The sequence below is a fragment of the Cryptotermes secundus genome, unplaced genomic scaffold (assembly GCF_002891405.2).
Source record: "Cryptotermes secundus unplaced genomic scaffold, Csec_1.0 scaffold267, whole genome shotgun sequence".
Classification (NCBI taxonomy): Eukaryota; Metazoa; Arthropoda; class Insecta; order Blattodea; family Kalotermitidae; genus Cryptotermes; species Cryptotermes secundus.
In genome coordinates this window covers 387,060-412,805 of record NW_019733322.1, presented here as the reverse complement: position 1 = coordinate 412,805, position 25,746 = coordinate 387,060, and the positions used below count along the sequence as shown (strand labels likewise).

Genomic DNA, 25,746 nt, shown 5'->3' with positions numbered 1-25,746 from the left:
AATACCATGGTTGAATTATGAGCATTTGCCTGAGTACTAAGGAGTCTTGAGTTTGAATCTCAGCCCACAGATCAGCAATCATGAGCACTGGACTTCCTCAGTTCCTCCAGGCAATGGGACAGTGATTTAAAACAGATGACCATTTAATTCCACACCCTCCAAATCTGTCATTTTCAATCATCCTATTATTCACTGCTGTATAACCTATGTAGTTTACATTAGATTCTTAAAGACAGAATTTATGCTGTTCTTGCCCTTTTGCTAATACAGTGAAACCACAGTAGAAAGAGTATGACCTTCATTTTAGTGACAAAATCCATGGGAACAATCAATTACTTAACACTGAACATGTGAAAACTATTACATAAATTGAAGGATCTTTTCAGCACATTCATAATAATGAGCGATTCTTAACTAGCCCATAAACTATACTTCAGTTCCCCCCCCACAGAATTATTTGTGGCTAGCAGTCCATAAAGGTTCTGTCAACCCACCTTCTCTGTTGTAACCCTGCCTTCCGAAATCTAAGTGTGAGCAGCTTACTCTCTCCAAGTCTTAACCACTAAGAAATGCACACCAGGTGACACCCACTGCACCTTCACAGACATTTCCATGTTCTGAAGGGACATTTTACAGTTTTAAAGCATGAAAAAGCATCAGTCTCAACATAGCGCTGGATGGCTGTGCTGCATTTTGAACTGGACCTGGAATATATATTTGCGTGTGCGCAATGGGGGTGGGGTTGTGTGCATGTGTGTGCGTTCATTTGTTTGTGTGTGTGTCTGTGTACATATGTATTTATGTGTGTATGAGTTCGTTTGACTTTAAATCTGAACATTGTAGATGCACAAACAATAGTCAGAACTTCTGCTTGTAAAGGAAGGTTCCTAATAAGCATTCAGTTTTCAGTATAAGAGATCAAGTAAGTGTCAGACATCTTTTATCATCTCAATTCAGATCATCAAAAGTGTCAATTTTTCCCTGTTTATTTTAAGTATTTATGGTAATCAATTCTAAAAGGAATAAAGACTGCTGTTATCTGCATTGATTCTGTAATTTTAAGTACCATAAAAAAAGGTAAAGGTATCCCTGTAACAGGCCGTGGAGGCCCATAGGGTTGCGAGACGTCGAGGTTCCCATATCTTCTAGACAACTGGCTCACAGATTGTGGTATGGTTGTCAGCCTTACGAGCCGGCCGCCCTTTAACCCCCAGGAAGGGTCCTGATACTCATTTCTGTTAGAGGCTGAGTCGTCTCCAGGGCCATAGTGTGGTTGGAAGGATTAGGTAAATGGAAAAAAAAATTCACCTCATCAAGACTCGAACCCGCAACCTTCCAGCTTGTAGCATAGTGCCTCAACCAACTACACTATCACATGCCCCCCTAAGTACCATAAATAATGGTAAAGGTAAAAGGTATAGGCAGAGCCTTCCTTGTAACAGGGAGTGAAGGCCCATAGGGTTGTGAGATGTCAAGGCTCACAGATGGTGGTGAGGATGTCAGCATTATGCACCGGATGCCCTTTACCCCTTGAAAGATTCTTGGTACTCATTTCTGTTAGAGGCTGTGTTGACCCCAGGGTCATAGTGTGGCTGGAAGGATTAGGTCAACTGGAAAATCCAATGACCTCATCAGGAATCAAACCTATGACCTTCCACTTTGTATCATAGTGCCTTGACCAAGTACGCTACCATATGCCCCTCTTAAGTTCCACGTTGTGATATAAGGGAATGGAAGTTAAGTGATGGGCTTGAAGGTTATGACTGAGATCTGGCATGCTCATGTGATGACTATGAAGAGTTTTGGGATGTGATATGGTGTAGTCTGGTAATACGAACAGAGTTCCAAAAATAATGTGATTGGCAACACTGCTCGCCTTTGGTCACACTGATCGAGATGGTGCATGTGCTGTGTATTTCCTCAAGTGAGTTTAGCTACTAGTGCAAAGATTATTATCAGTTTCCATACTGAGTGCACGTCTGTATGAGCTCTTTAAGAACCTGTTTTGCAATGATGAAACAGAAGGATATTTCACACGTTTCCGGGAATAGATGTGCTGTAGGATTCTGTGTGAAGCTCAGGAAAAGCAGTGAAGAGATATTAGAGATGTTATAGAATGTACATGGAACAGAAGGTATGAGATCAGCTACAGTGTTTCAATGATGGAGTCATTTTAAAGAAATTTTGCATTGCACCATCATCAGGAAAAATAATGCCAATATTGTTTTTGACTTTAAAGGCATTATTCTTCACACTGGCTATCTTGGAAGGCAGCTGGGAATGGCATTTACTATGCAAATATACTTAAAAATCATTTAAGGAATGTTATTTGAAAAAATAAGGGGGGTCATGTGGTAATGTAGTTGGTTGAGGGGCTATACCACAAGCCGGAAGGTCGTGGGTTCAAGTCCCGATGAGGTCATTGGATTTTTTTTAAATTGACCTAATCCTTCAAGCTGCACTATGGCCCTGGGGTCGACTCAGCCTCTAACAGAAATGAATACCAGGAATTAATTAAATAATTTTCCTGGGGAGTAAAGCGCAGCCAGCAAGTAAGGCTGACAAACTTACCGCCATCTTTGAGTCGATTATCTAGATAATCTGGGACCATCAAAGTCTCACAACCCTATGGGCCTTCATGGCCTCTTTACAGGGATAGATTTACTTACTTTTTTACTTTCTACTTATTTGGAAAAGACCAGAGTTCTTGACAGAACAGTGGCCTCTGTTTCAAGACAATGCATAGCCACATATTGCACATATGATGATGAGAGACACCAGCAGACATCAGTGGAACACCTGTAGAACACCACCTTACCCTCGCCCCATGTGACTTCTGCACAGTTCCAACACTTAGACATGAACTACAAGGACATATATTCAACAGTAAAACTTAACTGAAAGAAGCCACCACCACTATCCTATGCAAGATGTGTAGAAATTGCCTACTGTCATGTCTCAGGAGTGAGATAGGCACTGAAAAAAATGTACAGCACATGAAGCATGTTACTTCAAAAAAGAAACAGTGGCCAAACCTCAGGAATCCTCAGATACTGACTAATGTGAGTAGTCTCATTATTTTTCAAACTCCCTCACAGTTTACTAATGTTCTGGAGGAACCTCTATCTTTTGGCTCAAAGAGTAAGCCAAACAATCAGCAATCATACCGTTTTTACTCTTCTTGTTTGGCTTACTCGTTCCTGAAGACAGAAGCAATACACTGCTCGAAAACATCAGCTGACTTCTACCCGAACGCTCAGGGTCACATCCCAAAAGTTAGTGAAGTTAATCCTTAGATGACAATGTATTTTAACCCTTTCTGGACATTGTTAGCACTCATTATAATTTTTACAAATTTTTACATTCTTGATATATACATACTTTGCTGTATTTTCAATGGGTACCTCCCATATACAAAGCAGAAGTGCTAACCACTTCATCATAAGAGTTCTTTTTCAATCGCTGGATGTAGGTTTTCATTTCCTACCTGAAACCCTTGTTGCATACATCACAGACAAATTTCTTTTCCTCAATGTGCATTCGTGTCACATGGATAGACAATCGAACAGTTGATGTAAATTCACGATTACAATGACTGCACTTATAGGTGTTAGTTTCTTCACGTTCAGTGTGATTTAAACTATGTGCCATAAGGCCAAGTTTTGTATTAAACGTTTCTTTGCATGTCTGGCATGTATGCACTTCCTGTAATCGTTCTGTTCTTAAAAGCTCAGGCTCAAATTTAGGTTCTGTATTACTGGGATTAAAAAATACACTTGGTTGACTATCTTTGGTAGCACTCTTAGAGGCAATGTTATTAGTGGCACCAATATTTATACGGTTAGGTGTATGGACAGACCTCATATGTGACTGGAATTCCGGAAGACCTGCAAATGTTATATTACAACGTTCACACTGAAATGGAATTTTGTATACACAGAGACAGAAGTCTGTAGAGAGGACTTTGCCACAGCGATAACATTTTTGTAAAGGCGTGTCACATTTTGTTTCAACCTGTCTTTTTAGACGAGTAAACGATCTAGTAATGGCCCGTCGAGTCTCCTGTTCTGAAGCAGATCCGGTGTCAGAACTGGATTTCCTGTATTCATCACTTTCACTGGATGTACTCTGTTGATAATCTTGGTTTTCTGTGTCTTCATATTCTACTTCATCTTCGTCACTCCCATCTTCAGGCGTGTCTGCATCTTCATCATCCATCACACTCTCCTAGAGGCAAATAAATCAATACACCAATCAGAACGTGAAATTTGTAAGGACCATGGTAATTTGTGGATCTTGCAGTAATTTATAACTGTATACATGCACACAATACAGCATAGTCAGTGCATTCCAAAAAAAGATAATGATAAACACACAATAATACATGTTACAACAAAATGTGTGGCTATAAAAATGTAATTAAGAAAATGTTAAGTTAACACACATGAATATAAGGAAGCAAGAGTCATTAAACCTGTGAGTACTTTCATCAGGCACAGCTTTTCTAGTTCTACAAATTTTACATCATTACAAAATGTAATTTAACTCATAAACCAACATGCTGGATTTGTGTGTGTGTGGCATATAGCCCCACTGCTAGGCAAAGACCTTGAAACAAACAACTAAACAACAGCTGTTTCTTGGTAACAAATAGAGGACCTGCTTGGGGCGGTGTTTTCTGTTTGGTATGCCCAGGGAATATATACTGAGAAATGCAGGCCAGCTGAGGGAATTGAAAGAGTTCAGTTGCAGGATATTCGCCAGAAAGGAAGGGTCCTCAGTGTGGGAAGCTGAAGAATTTCCACTGTTAACATCCGTTACCAGGAAATGTCTGTTGAAGACCCTGTAGGCATAAGAAGACTTAGTGTTCACAGCAGCGATTTTTAAACTGTGGAGATTGGTGGTAGTGCTGTAATTACTTGCAGTTTTGAGTACTGTGTATAAGTGGTCAATAAATCCATTTACCAATCCACACCACGTCTACAGTCACACACACACATACATGTGACAATATACGTATATGATCGAATCCCACTTGAATTAGGCTTTTATTGCCAACAGCAAAAACAACAGCAACAATATTACTGCCATCATTATCACTACCATCATTATCATAGTCAGCACTGTCATTCTCATAATTATTATTATAATCATTATCATTGTCATCCTCACTGGTGGTAGCAGTAGCAGCAGCAACAGCAATGGTACTTATTTTCTTCTTGGGAACAACCTGTTACTGAAGAACCTCAAAGGATTGAACCAATGCCATGTTTTCATTGTTAGGTTAAGAACAATACTTCATGTATGTATGTATAAATGACCTTACTCATATACCCAATTTTGAATGCTAGATTCAGTGTTTCAGTATGTACTGACACCAAACTGAAAGCTACAAACAAATATCATTCACATGTAATGTTGTTCTACATTCTACCACCTCTCACCCCCCACCCCCAAAAACCTTGTTACCCATTTTTTCCAAAAATCTGTTACTATACATCATTTCAGCACCTTATACGTATTAAACGGTGCCAGTGACACTCCCACATGAGAAGTTAATTCAGCCACCATGCTGGTGTCACAGATTGTAGGAAAATACGAAGTGAGGTTGGGGTTGCCTCTAATAGCATAACATTCATAGCAAATTTTATGGAAATTAGGTGGCTGCTTCAACAGTTGAAAGGGGAACACACATATTATGTGTACATGTGCACATACAGACAGGCACTATGGTGATACTGTAAGTCTATTATACGTTTTCCCCATAAGAAAAGAAAGCACACTAAAAATGAATAATGTGTTTATTTAATGGAGATTACATGGCACGAAAGATAAAAATTGTTAGTCCAATGAGACTTATAATATGGTGAGACAAAATGGGATGACATGAAATAATAATGTGACATGTCTAACCGTTGCTGGGCAACGGGAGGTGGAATGAGTTACCATGAAAACAGACCCTTGATAAATGGTCGGTTGCCAAGTTACACAACAGTAAGGAAAGCGGTGTTTCTCCGAGCCTAGCCAAAGCATGTTGGTTGCTACACAGCAATAAACAACTCTCGGCAGCGTGGCCCAGCAACACCTGTAAACGCGGCGATTACGCAACAGGGAAGTGAATTGCGTTTTCCACTGTGCAGCTGAAGGTTTATAAGAGAAATGGAATGTCTAAGCAGTCAACTGAATTGTAGCAGTCGCCGAGTTCAGTTGTAGCAAGTGAATCATGAACGTGAAGACCAGAATGTGTGACTACAGGTGATAGTGCAAGAAGGTACTGGGAGTGTGTAATACAGTGACACTGGTATAGCTCCGGTATTTTACTGTGAAGAAGTGAAGACTATTGAAGATAGAGTGAATAAATCNAATAATAATAATAAATAAGCAGTGTTTGATGGACAAAATTTTCAATCTCCAGGACTCATACTTCAACTTAGTGTGACTGTCATCAAAACAACCAATATTCTTGTTTTCTCCCTGTAGACAGTTGTTACCACATAACAATAATCTTAGGTGATGTCATACTGAACACGAATCAGAGCCACATTGGTGGTGGCATCATAGCTGCTGTGGTTCTCAACAGACGGTCTTTCAGTGTTTATTCCATGTCATTAATTATTGTAAAAGATAAATGAATATTATGTAACTGTATCAATTTATGTAGAAGCAGTTTTTTAAATACTTATGTAAAGAAACTGTATTATACTAATTATATATGATAAATCCTATATGATAAATGTAAGAGCCATTCTCCCAAAGTTCATTAACAGAGGTTTCACTGAACAGGTTAACTAAAAAAGCAATAGTTCTAAATAATTTGAGAACATGGACTGAAAGCCAGAGGATTTCCTACCAGACCACAGCAACTAGAAATGAAGACACTCTCGAATGGCCAAGATATCAATGTCACGTATTAGGGTCTCATGAAGCCAGAGTGTAGAACAGGGTTTTGGATCTGAATATGTGAGAAAACAGATTCTCTATAACATTTATGCAGTAACTCCTTCATATTACACAGTCATGATTTTAAAAATTTCCTGATGGTATAAGATGCTAACACTGTGATTATGTTCTATTTCTGCATTAGGAGAATCTACAGTACATGCATGAAGTCTGGCATTACACAGAGGTGCCCTACATTTGCCTTTCCTTACATGCAGATATCTAGACTGAACATTTCAAAAGTTTTAATGTTTCTGATATGGTGATGCTGGTGCATAATGGTTGACACATGTGAATCAACTGGTGTTAGCATCAACTGTACACCTAGTGCATAACGGTTGACATAAGTGAATCAACTGGTGTTAGCATCAACTGTACACCTAGTGCATAACGGTTGACATACGTGAATCAACTGGTGTCACTATCAAATGAACACAGATGGTAGGCACATGGTGCCTGAATGCATATGAGAACTATGGAATATAAAAAAGTGATTTTCTATATTTATATATTATTTATTTGTTCCATAAATCCATATTTGGCAATACAGCCTTCAGATACAGGACAAGTCAAGTTTTAGAATAAATAAGTTACCAATACTTAACTACGTACACAAATTGTGTACACATCACAACATACCATATACATCTATAAAAATGAGATACAATACGACAAACCCACATACAAACATAAAGATGTGAGGACAGTGATTAAGTTCCATGTGCAGAAGAGTAAAACAATATGTAAATATAATCTGTTGAAAGAAGGTTAGAAATCCATATTCTGTCAAATTAAACTGTTCTGTAGATACTGGACGCCATTAATGCTGAATAGAAAAAGCAGATGCCTCTCTTACAGTGGTATACTAATAACTGCTATTTTGTGCAGTATGTGTGGAGCAATGTGCAGGCTTTGCTCGAATGCACTCAAAACCCTGCAACATTACAGCAGAAATATGATTCTCATCAACAAGTGTTTTGTAGCCTTACTGAACATTTGAGGAAGTGGAAGACCTGCAGAATGTGAATCTCACACATGCTGATCAACATGCAATATGCTGTATTCTGCTGTCACGGTCCATTCTTCGTGCAATTTTCAAGATGCAGCAACTGATGATACAATGATACTGATGTGGTGGCTATATTTCTCATACTTCCAAATTCTAGGTAAGTATTGGCTACAGAATAACCAAATGAACTTATGAAGTAAGTATAAGCAGTTCCATCAATACATTATTGCAAACAACTGATTTACATACAGTTCCTTCATCATGCAATATTTTCCTGCCTACTGGAATAACTTGGGCTATTTTAAATACAATGTCAGTTAACCATTATTAGCTACATGGACACTGTTCATACATAAGTCTACATGTGATAAAATTTTGGGTAAACTGTATAAACTATAATGACTACATAAGATTTGAGGTTTTCACGGTGGTGACTATGAAGAAAAAAGTCTTCTGGGATGTGGTGCTGAGTAGATATTGTGTTAATCAATATTTCAGAAGAACGTACCATCTTCAAGGTACACATCCCAGAAGACTGATCTCTTTATCATGACTAAGCTCAATTTGTTAAAATAATTTTTGTTAAAGATTTATAAAGTATGTACGATATCCTGATGATTGTCAATACATCAAACCATGCTGCATGGTAAAGTAACAATATAATTAATTAATCTGTATATAATTGGTATGTTGAAGGAACTTCTCATATTTACTAATCAAGAAAACACAACATGATGCTACGACACAATATTTCAGAACTTATGGAAGTGTGAAATGATCCTTTAATTGCATCAAATTAATTATTTTAAATGACTGAGATTAAATAAAGGAAATGCAAATCAAGAAGTGACCAACTCCAGTACTCTGCAACTTTGAAACTTAATCTGAAATCCACTGCAGTGAATATGCAAGTAACTGTTAAAAAATGTTTCAACTGCAGTCAATATTATCCAACTCATTATCAGTTAGTATTCTTTTAGAGAAATAAGGTTCTGGTACTCATGTCCATGCCTCCCTTTCAACTTCTGAGCTGCTCAGTTTTCATGAAATGTGGTATGAACATTATGTCAAAGGTCTGACAGGTGACCATGAATCATCAGTACAAGAGTCATCTTGTTCATTACTGCTTCCTAATTTTGTGTCATAATTTCATGTACTCGTCTGTGGACAGAATCCCATTCCTTTAATGTAACTTAACACTGTAGAAAGTAGTGATTTCAATCACCTACTGCCATCCCTAATGTGCAATGAATTAAAATACATTCGAATTGTCCGGTGATGGCATACATCACAATTAAGTGGGCCACCAAAGGGTAAAAAGGTAAAGTTGTCCTTGTGTTTAACTAATTAAGCATTATGTCAGGAAGGCCTATGGGGGGATTGGATGTATAGATCCACGTTTTCTTGACCTTGTCACTAGTTGGAGGTGAGTGGTCAGCTTCACGCCCCTGCTGTTTTACCCCTGGAGAAAGAACCCCTAGTACCCACTGCATAGGAGGCTGGGTGAGCCCCAGAGATGGTCTGGACAACATGGATAAAAGAAAATTCTTGACCCTACAGGGACATGAACTCCAAATGGGCCAGCAAACAGTTAAGCAAGTAAATTCTAAAGTTTGTTTCTTTACACAGATAATTCAACAATGAGAAAATGAATCTTACATGATGGCCAACTTCTGAGGTTCAAATCGTAATATACATTTCAAGCGACTAATTTTCATCATGATTATGGCCATTTTGATGAAATGCTAGTCTGCTTATCCTCTAAAATGTGCAATGTAAAATACCAGGATTTTTTTATTATTAGTCATAAATAATCTTGAACAACTATTTTCTCAGCAAAAAGAGGCTTTTAAAAAATGTGATGTTCCTTTATCTGTATCTAGCAACTACACATTCAGGAAATCTATGTACACATTACTAGCAGCAAGTAATTCTGGTTACTGTCAAGCTCCTATTCCCACAGCAAAGTTTGTACTACATTCAAGTGGGCTATGGCAACACTTGCAAATTTTCCAGATTTCTCTCAACGTAACTGTAAATGTGAGGGGCCTAAGCACGGACTTTTTCATTTTCAGGTTAAATCAAAGAATCCTGTCCAGTACTCACATGAAATAAAAAATTCGACTTGTATGCCTGAACATTATTATTAAGTGTACAGAGTTGGTTACGCAAGGACACACTTCAAAATCTTATATTCTTGATTCATTGCATGCGAAAAATAAAAACATTTCCTGGGAAAACCCATCAACGTGAACACGCATATAAACAAACAATGTCAAGTTGAATATTAACACGTTTACCTTTACTTTAAATATTTCTTCTGACAACAATATGTAATGTTCATAACGACAAAGACATTTCTTTCCTTATTTTGAAAACGCACATTTACAGTTCACTGCCAAACCAACTTCTAAACGCCTCTATCACTCAACGATGTACATACATACTACAAATGCCAGGATCAATCAGCACAAACAAAACACGATAAAACATATACCCTAACAATATACTAATCGATTCTGTTATAAAACATAACCAACCACACATGCTCTCGCTACACACATGCTTAACCCCTCCTGATCTCCTGATCCATTCACTGTCGTTATTTGCTTCACAGGTATAAAACCTACAAAACTTGAAAAATTATGCAGGAAATAAGTAATCTTTATACTTGTAGTCACCAGAGGTCAGGGCTAGCGTTATTCCCGAAATAACGACAAAAATTGCCGCGATCATGTACTTTTATCTTTACTTTTACTTGTCTTATTTTATTATTTTTACTAAACTATTGACATAGGACACGTCGGTAAGATTTAAGTGTAAGATGTAAATTTAATTTCAATCAAGCACAATAAAATACAAAAGAAGTCATCGTTACTCAAGATCGAACAGGACAGAATCGTATTCTGTTATTAAAGTATGCCCTCATCTACAGGGTAAAATGTATGCTGTTGTGGAAAGGTACTAAGCTTCCTCTTGAAATGATTTTTTCAATACCCTAATCCGAGTTCGGGATTTATTGTATAATCTGTGAAGTGCATAAAATTACACTCAACTGAATGTGTAATTGTTGACACCATATAATTGCAATTATTTTGAATAGATGTGATACTTATGTCTGGCTCAGTACCCCAGGCAATACCGAAAATAATAAAACTATATTCTGTGAAAAATTAACACAAACTAAAAACTACTTAAACGTCCAATTACCAGTTCGAACCTCGTCTATAGTAATCACGTGAAAACATATTTTTGTGTAGGATGTTTATAAATAACTGAAAGAAATATGTGTTCATATTTGTATTTATGCTATGACATGTCAACATCCATTGCTTAGCCATAGAAAGTATCTATTGAATATAAATCACTTATACTCATACGAGGGCTATTCGGAAAGTAAGTTCCATTTATTTTAAGAAACTAACGTACGAATTTGGGAGAACTCGCTCATGAAAGGTAGCGTCACATGACTCATTGACTTGTAAACCATCACATAACTGATCATCTAGTATTTGTTCTTGTCTCTACAGAGTGAGTTATGATGTGTCCTGAGATTGATAAGGCCACGAGTTGCGAAATTCGCGCTCCTATACGTTTTCTCAGCGCTAAAACATGAGATCTGCAGGAACATCGTGCATTGTGCACGACGGTTTGCGGACAAACTGTAATGAGCGAAGGAACAATAAGACAATGATGTTAAATTTTCGAAGATGAGCTGGTGAAGAAATGTTCACGATGAAGAGGGAAGTGGTCAGCCATCTGTAGTGAATGATGATCTTGTTCAAATCTTTGACCAATAAATCAGCGAAAGACGGCGCTTCACAATGTCAGAAGTGTTTTGCGAAACGCTGAAATGCTACATAGGGTCATGCAGAGCAAACGGCGTGGAATAGTAATAACCGTCCGCATACGAGTACAGCTGCTCGCACTCGAGCACTGCTGGAGCATTTCAACTGGTTGTTGTTTGACTGCTTTTCCTAGAGCCCTGGTCTCTCTCCGAACATCTGCCGCCTGTTTAACTACCTCAATAACTGACTGTGATCACTTTGCTTTAACAATAATGAGGAGTTGATGGAAGGTGTCGAAACGTGGCTAAAATCACTGACGGCAGACTTCTTTGACACAGGCATATAAAAACGTATTCCCCGATAGACAAGTACTTCAGTTCCGGCGGTGACTACGTTGAGAAGTGCCTGGAGTATGTATGTATTTTTGTCTATAATAATTGTTTTCTTTGCTTGTTTTGTTAACAGCTCACCTAAGGTTACTTTCCGAATAGCTCTAGTAGCTATAATCGTTTCCAAAATAATTTGACCTATGAAACCTATTCGGTTTAAAAAATAATAAAAAATTGCCAACCAAATATGAAGCCACTCTTGTTATGTTCCATGAGTACAGCATTATATACCAAAAAAGTCTTCAAATTATTTGAAGAGCACACTGAATTATTGAAAGGAATAACATAACATAACATAATTTTTTTCAATTCACCTAATACTTCCAGCCGCGCTATGGCCCTAGGGTTGACTCAGCCTCTAACAGAAATGAGTACCAGGTATATGCTTGGAATGTTGTTGGGGGTAAAGGGTGGCCGGCGCATAAGACTGACACCCTTACCGCCATATATGAGCGGATTGTCTAGAAAATGTGGGAACCTCAACACCTCAGGCCGTGCCATAGCTCAAACGGTTTTTTTAATTCGCTTAGTGGGGGTTGGAGTCCAACTGGGTCCACTCGGCACGGCGGCCACTGTTTGACCTATTGTAGCCTGCCCCGGGTGATTATGATGATGGAGAAATTGGTGGAATGAAGATTGGCAGGGGAAACCGAAGAACTCGGAGAAAACCCTTCCCATCGTCATTTTGTCCACCACAAATCCCACTTGACCAGACCCGGGATCGAACCCTTGTCGCCATGGTGGGAAGCCAGCGACCCCAGCGACTAACCACTTGAGCTATGGCGCGGCCATGACTGGAATTGCTTGTGTATATGTAGTTTGACTCCTCAACCCGGAGTTTAAATGTCGCTATCACAACCTTATTAATCTATGCCCCTCTCGTTATTGTCCACCAGCAGCGTTAATTTGCTCCTCTCTGCTGTGTCATCCGTGTCCGTAATCTCTGTGATAGTCCGAATAATCGATTGAAATGTATCGAGTTGAGGATGCATATCGATTGCTGTGTAGTTCGATAGAGGTACGGTGGGTACGGTGGGTACGGTATTGTGTTTGTTTGGTAGTTGACGGTGTGTTTTGGAAAGCAAGCTGCGGTAACGTGTATTATGTTCTTGTCTGGTGGAATTGACTAGGCTCATGTAACAGTTATGTTATAGTGTGGTAGAAAATAACCGCAATTAGTTAGTAGATTAAAGTATTTAAACTTTAGAGACTGATGAATTTCCGTGTGGTTCATTGCAGGTTAGGCTGTACAACCGGGAATAAGACCGTCGTGGCCTTAGCCTCTTCAGAGACTTTGTTGTTTTTCATTCTGAAGAATGGATCTTAAAAGAAAGGCAGAAGAATTAGCCGTAGTTGCAGCTAAGAGAGTAAGAACTGAGGTTGCTAATGTCAACAAGGGAACAAGTATTGTCCAGAGTGATGTATCGCGAACGTCCAGCCTTATGTCCCCTATCATGCTACTTGAGGGACACCAAGGAGAGATTTTTACGGTAGAATTTCACCCTGAAGGGCAATATTTGGCATCTGCTGGGTTTGACCGTCAAATATACATTTGGAATGTCTATGGGGAATGTGAAAATATATCTCTAATGACTGGTCATACGGGCGCAATCATGGAATTACATTTTTCTACAGATGGTAACACATTGTTTACTGCTAGCACCGACAACACTTTGGGAATGTGGGATATAGAAACTGGAATTCGCGTCAAAAAACTTAAGGGCCATACCTCATTTGTTAACTCATGCCATCCTGCAAGACGTGGGCCACAGCTAGTGTGTAGTGGTTCTGATGACTGTTCAATTAAACTATGGGATCCACGAAAGCGTGGACAGGGAGTTACTCTCAATAACACATATCAGGTGACAGCTGTGACATTTAGCGACACAGCTGAACAAATATTATCAGGAGGAATAGATAATGACATCAAGGTTTGGGATCTTCGGAAAAATGCTCTCTTATATAGATTGAAAGGTCATGGAGATACTGTTACTGGACTGAGCCTATCTCCAGATGGATCTTATGTTTTGTCTAACGCAATGGATAATACAGTCCGAATCTGGGATGTGCGACCATTTGCTGCTCAAGAACGCTGTGTCAAGATTTTGACTGGTCATCAGCACAATTTTGAGAAAAACTTATTGAGGTGTGCATGGACCTCAGATGGTTCAAAGGTAAGGTCACTTGAGCTTTATAATCTCTTGTTTAATAATGTTTGTTGCTGTTGCTGCCATGTTAGGTGGGTCCCTTGTCACCACAGTATGGCATGTCCTCAGGTTGCGGATGAGGAGACAGCCTCCAGATATGGAGGGTATTCGTATTCGTATTATGAGAGGGAGGTGGGTTTCTCCGTGCACTTCGACCAGTTATTGGTCCATTCTGTGTCCCCCTTTAATTTCTACTGTCGCCATACCCTACCGGTAACAGTGTGTGCCATCAGCCCCTGTAGAGCCAACGAGGTCGGCACTCGGTACCTTGATGCTTCCCCCATCCACCAGAGGCATTGGAGACTACTTGGGCGGGAAAGGGCCTGTAATTTAGCTCAGAGGTCTCCTAGAGACATGAGGTTCTTTTATGTGCCGTAAATCTACGACATGGGACCACGGCTTAAAGTCCCTCCCAGAGGACTTGTTCCCTGAATTGTTTTGCCCTTAAAAATTCCACGACCTCTGCCGGGTTTGAACCCGCGTACCTTGGGTCATGAGGTGGGAACGTTACCCATAGACTACGGAGGTCGCTAGATGTGGACGGTAGCTAGGAATATATTGAATAAGCAGTCGCGGACAGTCAACAAGGGGTGGTTCTCCTCTTAGAGGTTTGGCATGGGGCTAACAACTCCTCACCATAAAAAATTTGGTTGTTACGAAAGATCACAAGAAGCCTTGGACCTGGATGGATTGCTTGGATAAATGACCTAAGTAAAAGAAAATGGATATGGGATTAAAATGGATCTTAGAGAGATAGGATGTGTTGTTATGGACTGGATTGATCTGGCTCAGGATAGGGACCAGTGGAGGGCTCTTGTGAACACAGTAATGAACCTTCAGATTCCATAAAATGCTGGGAAGTTCAAGTTTCCATATTCTGTGGAGTTGATCATACATGTTGAACTCGATATACTGATGTTTGGTAAAACTGAAATGAACCCATTCATAAAATATTTATGCAGAATACCAGTTGATCTGTCATAAATTATTAGGTATTTGTAGCTTTATTAGCATTGTGCACTGCTCTTGTCAGACAGTAATGTGTTGATTATGAAATGTGATTGTAGTATTTATTTTCCACTATATGTTTCTACAGAACCATTATTTTACATCTGCTTCTGTGGTCTCCTTATGGGGGTCTTCCAACTCTGTCTCTGTCTTTTGCAGATGAAAATATATGATCACTTACAATTGTACTACAATTAAAGTCAATTAAAACACAAGAATTACTATGGCTTTTAAATGTGTTTCAGGTATCTGCAGGATCAGCTGACAGGTTTGTCTATCTTTGGGATACAACGTCACGTCGGATCCTGTACAAACTGCCAGGCCATAATGGTTCTGTAAATGATGTAGATTTCCATCCTAAAGAACCCATCATAATGTCAGGATCTAGCGACAAGCTTGTGTATGTTGGTGAGATTGATTAGTGACTTTTAGTGTATGAGTACCAATGTTGTTTCAGAATGTCACACTTCTATTTTTTCACAGTTATGACCTCAGTTTGCTTTCACTTGTGTAAAAGAATGTCCTAAATAAAACAGCAAAAGTATGTAAAAAATGTATACAAAACACTGTGAGACTCTTCATTTATGTCTGATAATGATTTTTGTATCGTCATTAGGGTCTATAATATTGCCACTATTATGTATTTTAAGTACATATGTGTAATAAATACTAGTGGAGTTACTTTCATAAAAGAGCATTTCTTTTTATTAGTCATGCTGTATTGCACCATATGATTGATGCCTTCTAACCTTGCTCCATCTTTTTAACGTTGAAAACGTTATTATTCGAGGGTGCAAGTGGAATGAAGCCATAAGTAACAGAATTTGTAACAATTTGTAATAATTGATACCTTTGTTACCTTTGAAATATTCTCAGCAAAGTGTAACAATTTGTGATTATTGAGACCTTCGCTAGTAAGTAACCAGCATTCTGTTGTTGACTTTATTACCTTGGAAATGTGCTCAGCAAAGCGCATAGATGGATCTGGACATATTGTGAGTGAAGTATGTTAATAAATGCAAGCTTCTCAAGAATACAACCTATTTTGGCCCATCGCTTACAGTTTAGGAGTTATGACCATTTGTTTCTATGTATGAGAGTGTACAGGAAAAGAAAGTGGTTAGAAGAAGATAAATGTGATAATGTACCCAAACGAACAAAGTTACATGCAGATTTGGGTATATTACACATATAATTGTGTACCCCAGGACAGTTATGTTTTGTTTTATAAAAATTAATCTGAAATATATTACAAACTATGTACAAGATTTTATTGCCAAATACTGTGCTGTGTAGAGGCCATTGTCTGTAGTGAGGTATGAATGGGTGCCTCACAGTAATCATATATTCACTGCTATTAGAACCTCAGATGTTTAGCATGTGAATGCTTTTACCTGCTCAGTCTCTCATGAATTGTAAATCTTGTGAAGAGTACAGGACATTCTGATTTAAAAAGGGAATTCCCAGGGCTGTGGTCTTTTTATGGTGCCAGCAACTGACTGTTTATTAGTAAGTTAGCCAGCCTGTGGCAGTGAATACCAAGAAGAAACAATCTTACATTGAAATGAAAGTTTAAGATTGTCAAAAGAGTTAACAAGGGGAGAATGAAAAACCAGTTTATTCCACAACTGTGGAATTTCATAAGGAATGACACACAATTGGAGGAAAGAAAAAGGAAAGGAGATGTTCATTTATAGATTTTATAAAAGCATGTAGGGCTGTAGAAGTAGGAAACTGGGCATTGTGAATACAGCGATGTTGAAGAGTGTTCGTACAAGTGGTGCCTACAAAAGCATAGGAAGGACTGTCTATAAGTAGGGTAATTTTGGAACTTCAAGCAGTTGAATGTAACAAACAACACAGTGGAGACAAGACATTTAGAACTTCTGATGGGTGTTTCTGACAGTAGATGGTTTAACCTGGGATATTCAGCCTTGGAAGAGAAAGTGCATCTGGTGTCATTAAACCAGCTGAATAGTGTATGGTCATTTTACATAAAATGATTATTGACGATGAGTACACTGATGAACAGGTTACATCTGTGATGAAACAGCACTATAAAAAAAATTCGCTTAGCGGGGCTGGGGTCCAGCTGGGTCCCCTCAGCACAGCGGCCACTGATTGACCTATTGTATCTCCCCCTGGTGATTACGATGATGGAGAATTTGGGGGAATGAAGATTGACAGGGGAAACCGAAGTACTTGGAGAAAACCCGCCCCATTGCCACTTTGTCCATCACAAATCCCACTTGACCAGACCTGTGATCGAATCCGGACCGCCGTGGTGGGAAGCCAGTGACTAACCGCTTGAGCTATGGTGCGACTAAACAGCACTGTACCCCAAACTGCTTACAGAAAAACAAACCTTAAAGAGAACCTAACAAAGGGAAAGTGACTCTTGGTGTGTGCCTGACAGACATAAGCTGCAAGCAATGTGCATAAGTAAGAATCAAAGTCCCACTGTATGAATCATGTCAATGTGAATTCTTTGTCTGCTATCTAGAAAAATAGTTGTGTTGTTTGAATAACAGGCAATATTTTTTTCCTCATATTGTGAAAGTGAATTTGTACCCAGTGTGAAAAACCATTTGAACCATGTGTTGGTGCCTTGGAAGTTGAAAGGTGGCAAGATAAGGGCTGCAAGTATGTTTCGGCCAAAGAACATGACTGGATTAACTCCGCCCATGGTCCAAGGCATTACTTGAACCTGCCAAGCCTATTATGATGAGCCACTTGCTAACTTTGTAAACTGAAAATTTGCAAGTTGCAGAATTTATCAAACTGAAAGATGTTGTGTATGATGTTGGTTTTCTTGGGAGTAAGACCAATGGAAACTGAAGCATGCTTGATCAAACAAACTGAAAAAGATGGCAGCATAGAAAATAGTACAATATTAGCAGCATTTCCAGACGAAGTGAATCATTCTTGTGAGATATGTAGACTGCCCGGATTGACACAGATGTGGAAACTCCAGTTGCACAGCTTTGTTATTATGATGCTGTGGTTTCTGGAAGAGAATGAGGAATAAAATGATAAACATGAAGCCAATGATACAGAACGTGACTCTAGGGACAATTATGATGATTTATAAAGGAGTGGTATAACCAGCAAACAAAAACATTAAAGGAGTGATGATATTGATAGAGTGTCAGACTGAAACAGAACACATTTATTACATCTGACCAGTGTTAAGGAGTATGCAGTGAAAAGAAGAGTCCATGCTGAGTTCTATTTAGCCAGAATATTATCTTTTTCTTGTATCTATACACGGAGACTCAGCTGTAATTTTCAGTAGTACAAGTGAATGCAATATATATAGCAAGACGGGTAAAGTTGAGGTCGTATCATTATCTTCCAATGACAAATGGATTCTACAAACACAGTTTTAAGAAATGCAGGCCTGTTTCCTAATTTTGCAACATTTCAATTGCTGAGGTAATTTGATATTTAATGAGGTGTAATTTTTACCCTAAGGTAGTTCTTTCTCAAACCATATCACAAGTTTACACATCTACAAAACCATATCAAAATATTATGCAGTAAACCTGCATTTACATTTCGTTTGGGTTCAGTGAATTTGAACACTCAAATGGGGGAAATTTAACATTGAAACTATTGGCTTGGGATTACTGAAGTTGAACATTAAATGAAGGAAAACCTTAAATTGAGGAACACTGATTGGGGGTTCTGCTGTATTGTGTTTGTATAAAATACAAACGGCATAAGCCACTGTACAAAATATTTGATTCAATGCATAAAATTCTCAGTGTACATTGATATTTAAAATTCTTCATTACAATATAATAATTTCAAGTTAAAACATTGTCACTCACCACTCCTGGGAGAAATATATGTACACATCTACAGATGTATTTCTTCTCAATGCACTGAAAGAAGGCAGAAGAACCTAAAGATAGTCACATGTGGAAGAGAGTAAATTAATGTATCCCATCACTACAGTTGATCACAGAGCTACATTAAACATCGTAGCCTGATTGCTAGAATATTAGAACTATTTATAAAGTGGTTGTCTAAAGTTAAAATTCCACATATTTCTCATAATTCTGACACGCCTTCCTTCAAAATTCAAAATTTCCCTTTTTCAGATGTGTGTGTACATGAGTATCTATCCATGCATTTATAAACTGCCCCATTCATTTTCGATTTTATCGTGCAAAAATTATAGTTATATGTATGTCTCTGTAGTTACATCCAATAATGCTGACACCCTACTGAGGTGTGTGGCCGACGTATGTAAGGAAGAACCCCCAGTGATATCCATAGGTTCCAAAGATGCTTTTTGATTTATATTGGAGTAGTACTTTGATGGTTTCTGTAAATGTATACAAGGAGTATTCAGTTCCTTCCTCACAGAAAGTAGCTTCATTTTAAAGAGCAGCTGGTTAATGGCATATAGGGAATAATTGCTCATTCTGAGGACTGCATGAAACCCACCCCTAAAAATTAAAGCTGGTGATATATATAATTACCACTTTCCTTCAGAGGGGTAAAAAAAGGTAAAGCTATCCTTGTAACAGGCTGTGGAGACCCATAGGTTTGTCATATGTTGAGGCTCTCACGTTTTGCTAGACAGTCGGCTCACAGATGGCAGTGAGGTTGTCAGCCTTATGTGCCAACCACCCTTTACCCCCAGGAAGACTCCTGGTACTCATTTCTGTTAGAGGCTGAGTCAACTCCAGGCCCATAGTGAGGCTGGAAGGATTAGGTCAATTTAGAAATCCAGTGATACCATTGGGAATCGAACCCATGAACTCTCAGCTTGTAGCATAGTGCATCAACCAACTATGCTATCGTGTGACCTCTTCAAACAGGGTTACCTATTGAAATCATTCACTCATGGAGCTGAGCCCTTCTTGAGAAGCTGCAAATTGTTCAACTATTCGAGAACTCCCCAGCATTTAGGGAACCCGAAGGTTCATTGCCATGTTCACAAGAGCCCTCCACTGGTCCCTATCCTAAGCCAGATCGATCCAATCCATACAATTCCATTTTAATATTGTCCACCCACTTACGTCTTGGTCTTCCCAATGGTCTCCTTCCTTCTGACTTTCCCACCAATATCCTACATGCATTCCTCTTCTCCATTCGTGTTACATGCCCTGCCCATCTCATCCTGATTATACTTGGAGAAGAGTACACATGAAGCTCCTCATTATGCAGTCTTCTCCAACCTCCTGTTACTTCATCCCTCTTCGGTCCTAATATTCTTCTCAACACCCTGATCTCAGACACCCTCAGTCTATGTTCCTCCCTTAAAGTCAGAGACCAAATTTCACACCCATACAGAACCAAAGGCAAAATTATAGTTTTGTATATTCTAATTTTTATGCTTTTAAACAGCAAATGAGAAGACAAAAGGTTATGAACTGAATAGTAACCAGCATTACCTGAGTTCAATCTCATCTTAATTTCCTCCTCAATCAGGTTTTGATTTGTTATCGTCTCTTCCAAATATCTGAATTGTGCCACATTTTCAAAGCATCTGTTACCTATTTGTCAGGATTTTGCCTTGCATTTTGGTGATGAGACAGCAACATTTAGTTAGTTGTCTCTGTGTTTACTTCTAGACCAACCTCTTTACTAGCATCAGTTAAAGTTTGTGTGTTTCTCTTTTTGGTATCTATATTAGCCCTCAGTAGATTCACATCATCAGCATAGGCCAACAGCAGATGTGTCCCTTTTAATTTCAGGCTGACCTGGTTTTCTTGGACCTTCCTAATGGCACATTCTAAAGCAAAGTTAAAAGGAGTGGTGATAAACCATCTCCTTGTTTTAGACCATTCTGGATAGGAAAATTATCAGACAACTGTTTACCTACTGAAATAAAAAACAAAAATGGTCTTTGGAGAGACTTAGACTACTCAGACCAGAATGGGTCAGCAAATGTTCTAATGTTCTTACTTATAACACTGAAGAGTATTAAATGTAAACTTATTGTTATGTTTGTGGTAGAATATATTAGGAAAGGCTAGAATTTATGCTGATTGTATTAAGGTGATATGGGGAATATAAATATTATAAAGAATACTGCAGAAAATTTTATACAGACTAGCAGAGGAATTAGTGTAAAGGTAAATTACTTGTATGAAGTGCCTTGATAGAAGTTTCCTTGTTGTGGTGCTAATGCTCACTCAGTTATTAAAAGAATTTCTGTCCTTTGTGAAACTGGAATGATCATTACCATCATCTTCTCAAGAGCTAATCACTGGAAAGTATTATGGGCCAGTTGAATCCAATCCATATTCTGAAAACCTCTTTATATGTGATCCATTTTCATATTATCAAAGTGGTCTCTTTCCTTCAGGTTTTGAGATTCAATTTTTCTATGCATTTCACATCCATATCCATTTGATGCTCCTTGATTTCATTGCAGTCATAATGAGGGCATCCACTTCACCTCATACCATGTAGCGCATGTCCACAGGCACGCCAACGATAGCCACTGTAATCCTTTAGCCCAGATCCAGAAGAGACTGCGCACTTTTGCTCTGCACGATGTTTTTTACATACATGCAGAAGAAGCCCAGGGGTGTTAGGGTGAGGGCACGCCAAGGAAACTGGCAACCGCTACGCAACTGCAATTTCCGAGAATTGTTGTCAGTCTGAGTTGAACACATGTTACTGAATGAAGCAGCGCAAATTGAGGAAACGGGAACTTACTTTCCTCAATTTGCGCTGCTTCATTCAGTAACATGTGTTCAACTCAGGCTGATAACAGTTTTCGGAAATTGTGGTTGTGTTGCAGTTGCCAGTTTCCTTGATGTGCCCTCGCCCTTAAATCAAGACTCATTGGAGGCCAATTAATCGGCCTTCCCCTGCAGATCCACCGACCAAGAAATCGTCTGTCCAGAACAGTGCGTACAATGGCACAAGATTTGGCTGGTCCACCATCTTGTTGAAAAATGAGTTCACCGACTTCAGCTACGAGCGTCAGCCCATTTTTGTACCCCTGCACACTTTTCTCTGAATTGCACTTAAATGGCAGTAAAACTCTAAGAGACTGTCTACTAGTTTTTGTTAGTAAGAAATTTTTATGTCAAAGCAGTGAACGAGTACGAGTACAGTATTTATAACTAGAAATCTGGAGTTCTTTCTCAGACACTCTGTTTGACTAGGGCGATTAGATCAAGGAGGATGAGAGGGGGGGGACATGGGAGAGAAGGAAAATGCATACAATGTTTTGGTAGGAAAACGTACAGGAAAGAAACACTTTGAAGACCTAGACATGGATGGGAGAATATTAAATTATATCATAAAGAAATGGGATGAGAGGATGCAGACTGAATTCATGTGGCTCACGATAGGGATCAATGGCAGATCTTGTGAACGCGTTAATGAACCTGCAGGTGCCATAAAATTCCGGGAATTCCTTAAACTAACTGAGTAAATTAATTTCTCAAGAAGGATTTTGCTCGTCAGTGTCTGGAACAGATGAACAAAACAATCCGCAACGTTTCCCTCTCCATTCACAATCTCTTGGGCCCAATAATTTCCACGTTTCCTCGCTTTGTTATTCCTGCTGGATAGGAAACAGCTCCAGTCGAGTGAAGGGAAAAACGTACGTGTTCCAGTTCTGTTCATGTTTGCATGCCTTGATGACTTCATTCAGCAGTTGGAACTAACGGTCATAAAACCAACAGATACTCATGAAAAGAAGCTCAGTGCGCTGAAATCTAAGATGCAGCTTCTTTTGTTGAGGCAGCATTGCAGGTCATGTGTACTCGCTTCTGCGGCGCAGTCTCTTTCCTTACGCTTCCCTGTTTAATCAGTCAGGGTCACCAAACAGTTCGCAACACCATTAACTTCTAGGCCTTTCAATGTGGATTTATCTTCATTCCTAATTTCAAATTGTTCATCCGGAATATACACATTTAAAGAATTTACTTATTATTATTATTATTATTATTATTATTATTATTATTATTATTATTATTATTATTGGCTTAGAAAGGGAAATGTATCGTATTCAGCAGAGAATATTTAATTTCGTCATGTCCGATCGACACATCTAATGATTAAAATATTTAGTAATATACCGGCAATTTTACACTTTAATCTGTGAGTCTGCTCTCCCAACCCGAGCAAAGAACCTCGTAGATTGCAATTGAGAACAAGTAGCTGGGAAGAATATTCTGACGTAATAAATCAAAATTAATTTCAGATCAGAGGGGGTTATATAATTATGAGCTAAATCATTTGTGCATTTCACCTAATATAATTAGGTTGATTGAATAAAGAAATACTGATGGATCGAATATATAGCACGCATGGGAGGTGTGAGAATCGTTATAAGTTCTCAATGGGGAGTCCACGTAAGATACCGGGTGCCGACGGAATATTTTGTTAAAATGTACCCGTATTTAAGAGAAACAGGGCGGGAAAATTGAGATTATGTTGAACTCTGTCAGCAAGGGGTCCAGTGGCAGGAAATGTAAACATGGTAATGAAGGGTAATGAACCTTCAAACCCGTAAGAGCAGGAAACTTTCTGCCCGGCCGAATAATATCAAGCTTCCAAAGAAGACGCTGTGTTATCTAGTTAGGCACAGACAGTCTAATGCAGACTAAGGAGAACGAAGAGAGGACAGAGTAGCATTAATCCTCTTCCCCTTCCTCCCTTTCAAGCTGCATTCGCATGGCAGAAGGAACATTTTGCAATTCCTGTAATAAGGCAATTAAATGAAAGCCGCGGAAAGGGGATTTCTGGAACAACCTATGCATAAAGCGACCTACAATACATTCACTGCAGTTGGTAGCACTGGTTGACCTTGATTCTGCTGCCCCAATGCGGAAATGCCCGAAGGCCAAATAGACGAGCCATCGAACGGTACCACAGTTGACAAACAGCACGTCTCACAGGTTGCATGCCTCTGTGAGGAGTTCACTCAACTGCATGAGTTTCCAAGGTTGGAGATGTTTTCTGTTTGAGATATTAAATGGAATTAGCCTTAATGAGCTTTTATTTCAGACACAAATCTAGTGTTTCAAAGCTAATGAAATATAGAAAATCAAATTATTTTTCTTCATATTTCGTTCAATGTTAACCATATCAATTTTTAAAATGACAGTTAAAGGATCTACTTAGCTGTATTTGTTACATTATTTATCAACGTATGTTAATTGCGCTTTTCTTTTAATCGACAAATTTAGGTTTGAGATTCATCTGTGAAAACCACAGCTAGGGATAGCAGTGGTCAAATTTTCCAGACAAACTTTCAATGTACAGTCAACTGATCCTATGCTAATTAGGGGGTTGTCTGCTCTATCTACGTCGTATCAACACTGAGAGACATACAGGAGTTACTTATTTCTTTCTTTTGCACAGATAATGTAGAGTCGAGCAAGAGAATAATGCTACGATGAAAAGGGGAGCAATGTATTTGTAGAAATCTGCATAAAGAACAGGTGACTTTACTGCCATCTAGAATGCTTGTCAATCGTCTGTCATGATTCACATTGACAGCTTATCCGGACGTTTTTGTTTTTTCCTGCATAGCCTAATGTATATGCACTTAAAATCATTGGCCTGCAGCTAAGTAATTGTTAGGGATGCCAATTGATATCGATAAAACGACAGATGTGACATTGTGAAGAAGTATTCGATATCAGTATGGTTCAGCATATCGATATGTCGTATAATTACCTGATAAAATAAAGCTACTCTTGTTAATCTTGGTCTCTGACATTAAGGGAGGAACTTAGGCTGAGGGTGTTTGAGAACAGGGTGGCTGAGAATATTTGGACCGAAGAGGGATGAAGTGACAGGAGGTTGGAGAAAACTGCATAATGAGGAGCTTCATAATGTGTACTCTTCTCCAAGTATAATTAGAATGATCAAGTCAAAGAGGGTGGGGTGGGCAGGGCATGTAGCACGAATGTGGGAGATGAGGAATGCATATAGGATATTGGTGGGAAAGCCAGAAGGAAAGAGCCCAGTGGGAAGACCAAGGCGTAGGTGGGTGGACAATATTAAAATGAATCTTAGAGGGATAGGATGGAATGGTATGGATTGGATTGATCTGACTCAGGATAGGGACCAGTGGAAGGCTCTTGTGAACACGGTAATGAACCTTCGAGTTCCATAAAATGTTGGGAAATTTTTTAGTGGCTGCAGATTTGGCTTCTCGTCAAGAAGGGCTTAGCTCCATAAGTAAGTAAGTAAGCACTCTTGTTAATATGAAAGAACTGAAGAACCGGAAATCTGTCCATTACAGTAAAACTGAAGATACTTTTAGAGTTGGCTATTAGGAAGTTAAGTATATGACCAACCATGACAGTTGCGAAATGCAAGTAAAAGCATATACAATAATCCAACAAAATTAAATTTTAAACATATAAACGTTTAAATTAAGGGCATAATTCGTATATATATATATATATATATAT

At 38.8% G+C, this 25,746-nt stretch overlaps 2 protein-coding genes across 2 annotated transcripts in view; one reads left to right on the top strand and one right to left on the bottom strand.

The window, feature by feature from the left end:
* The window catches only part of LOC111867934 (zinc finger protein 501), a 122,252-nt gene that overhangs the window by 23,407 nt on the left and 73,099 nt on the right, over window positions 1–25,746 (bottom strand). The window contains exons 2-3 of the mRNA XM_023858168.1: window positions 19,174–19,227; window positions 3,488–4,227 (exon numbers count right to left, since the gene is read on the bottom strand). Of these exons, the coding sequence (XP_023713936.1) occupies window positions 3,488–4,218 (731 nt within the window). The 5' untranslated portion in view covers window positions 4,219–4,227; window positions 19,174–19,227. The remainder of the gene's footprint in view (window positions 1–3,487; window positions 4,228–19,173; window positions 19,228–25,746) is intronic.
* On the top strand, window positions 13,151–16,026 carry LOC111867935 (U5 small nuclear ribonucleoprotein 40 kDa protein). Its single transcript, XM_023858169.1, has 3 exons — window positions 13,151–13,216; window positions 13,365–14,299; window positions 15,586–16,026. Exons 2-3 carry the CDS (start codon window positions 13,442–13,444, stop codon window positions 15,760–15,762), a joined length of 1,035 nt encoding a protein of 344 aa, XP_023713937.1. The 5' UTR covers window positions 13,151–13,216; window positions 13,365–13,441; the 3' UTR covers window positions 15,763–16,026.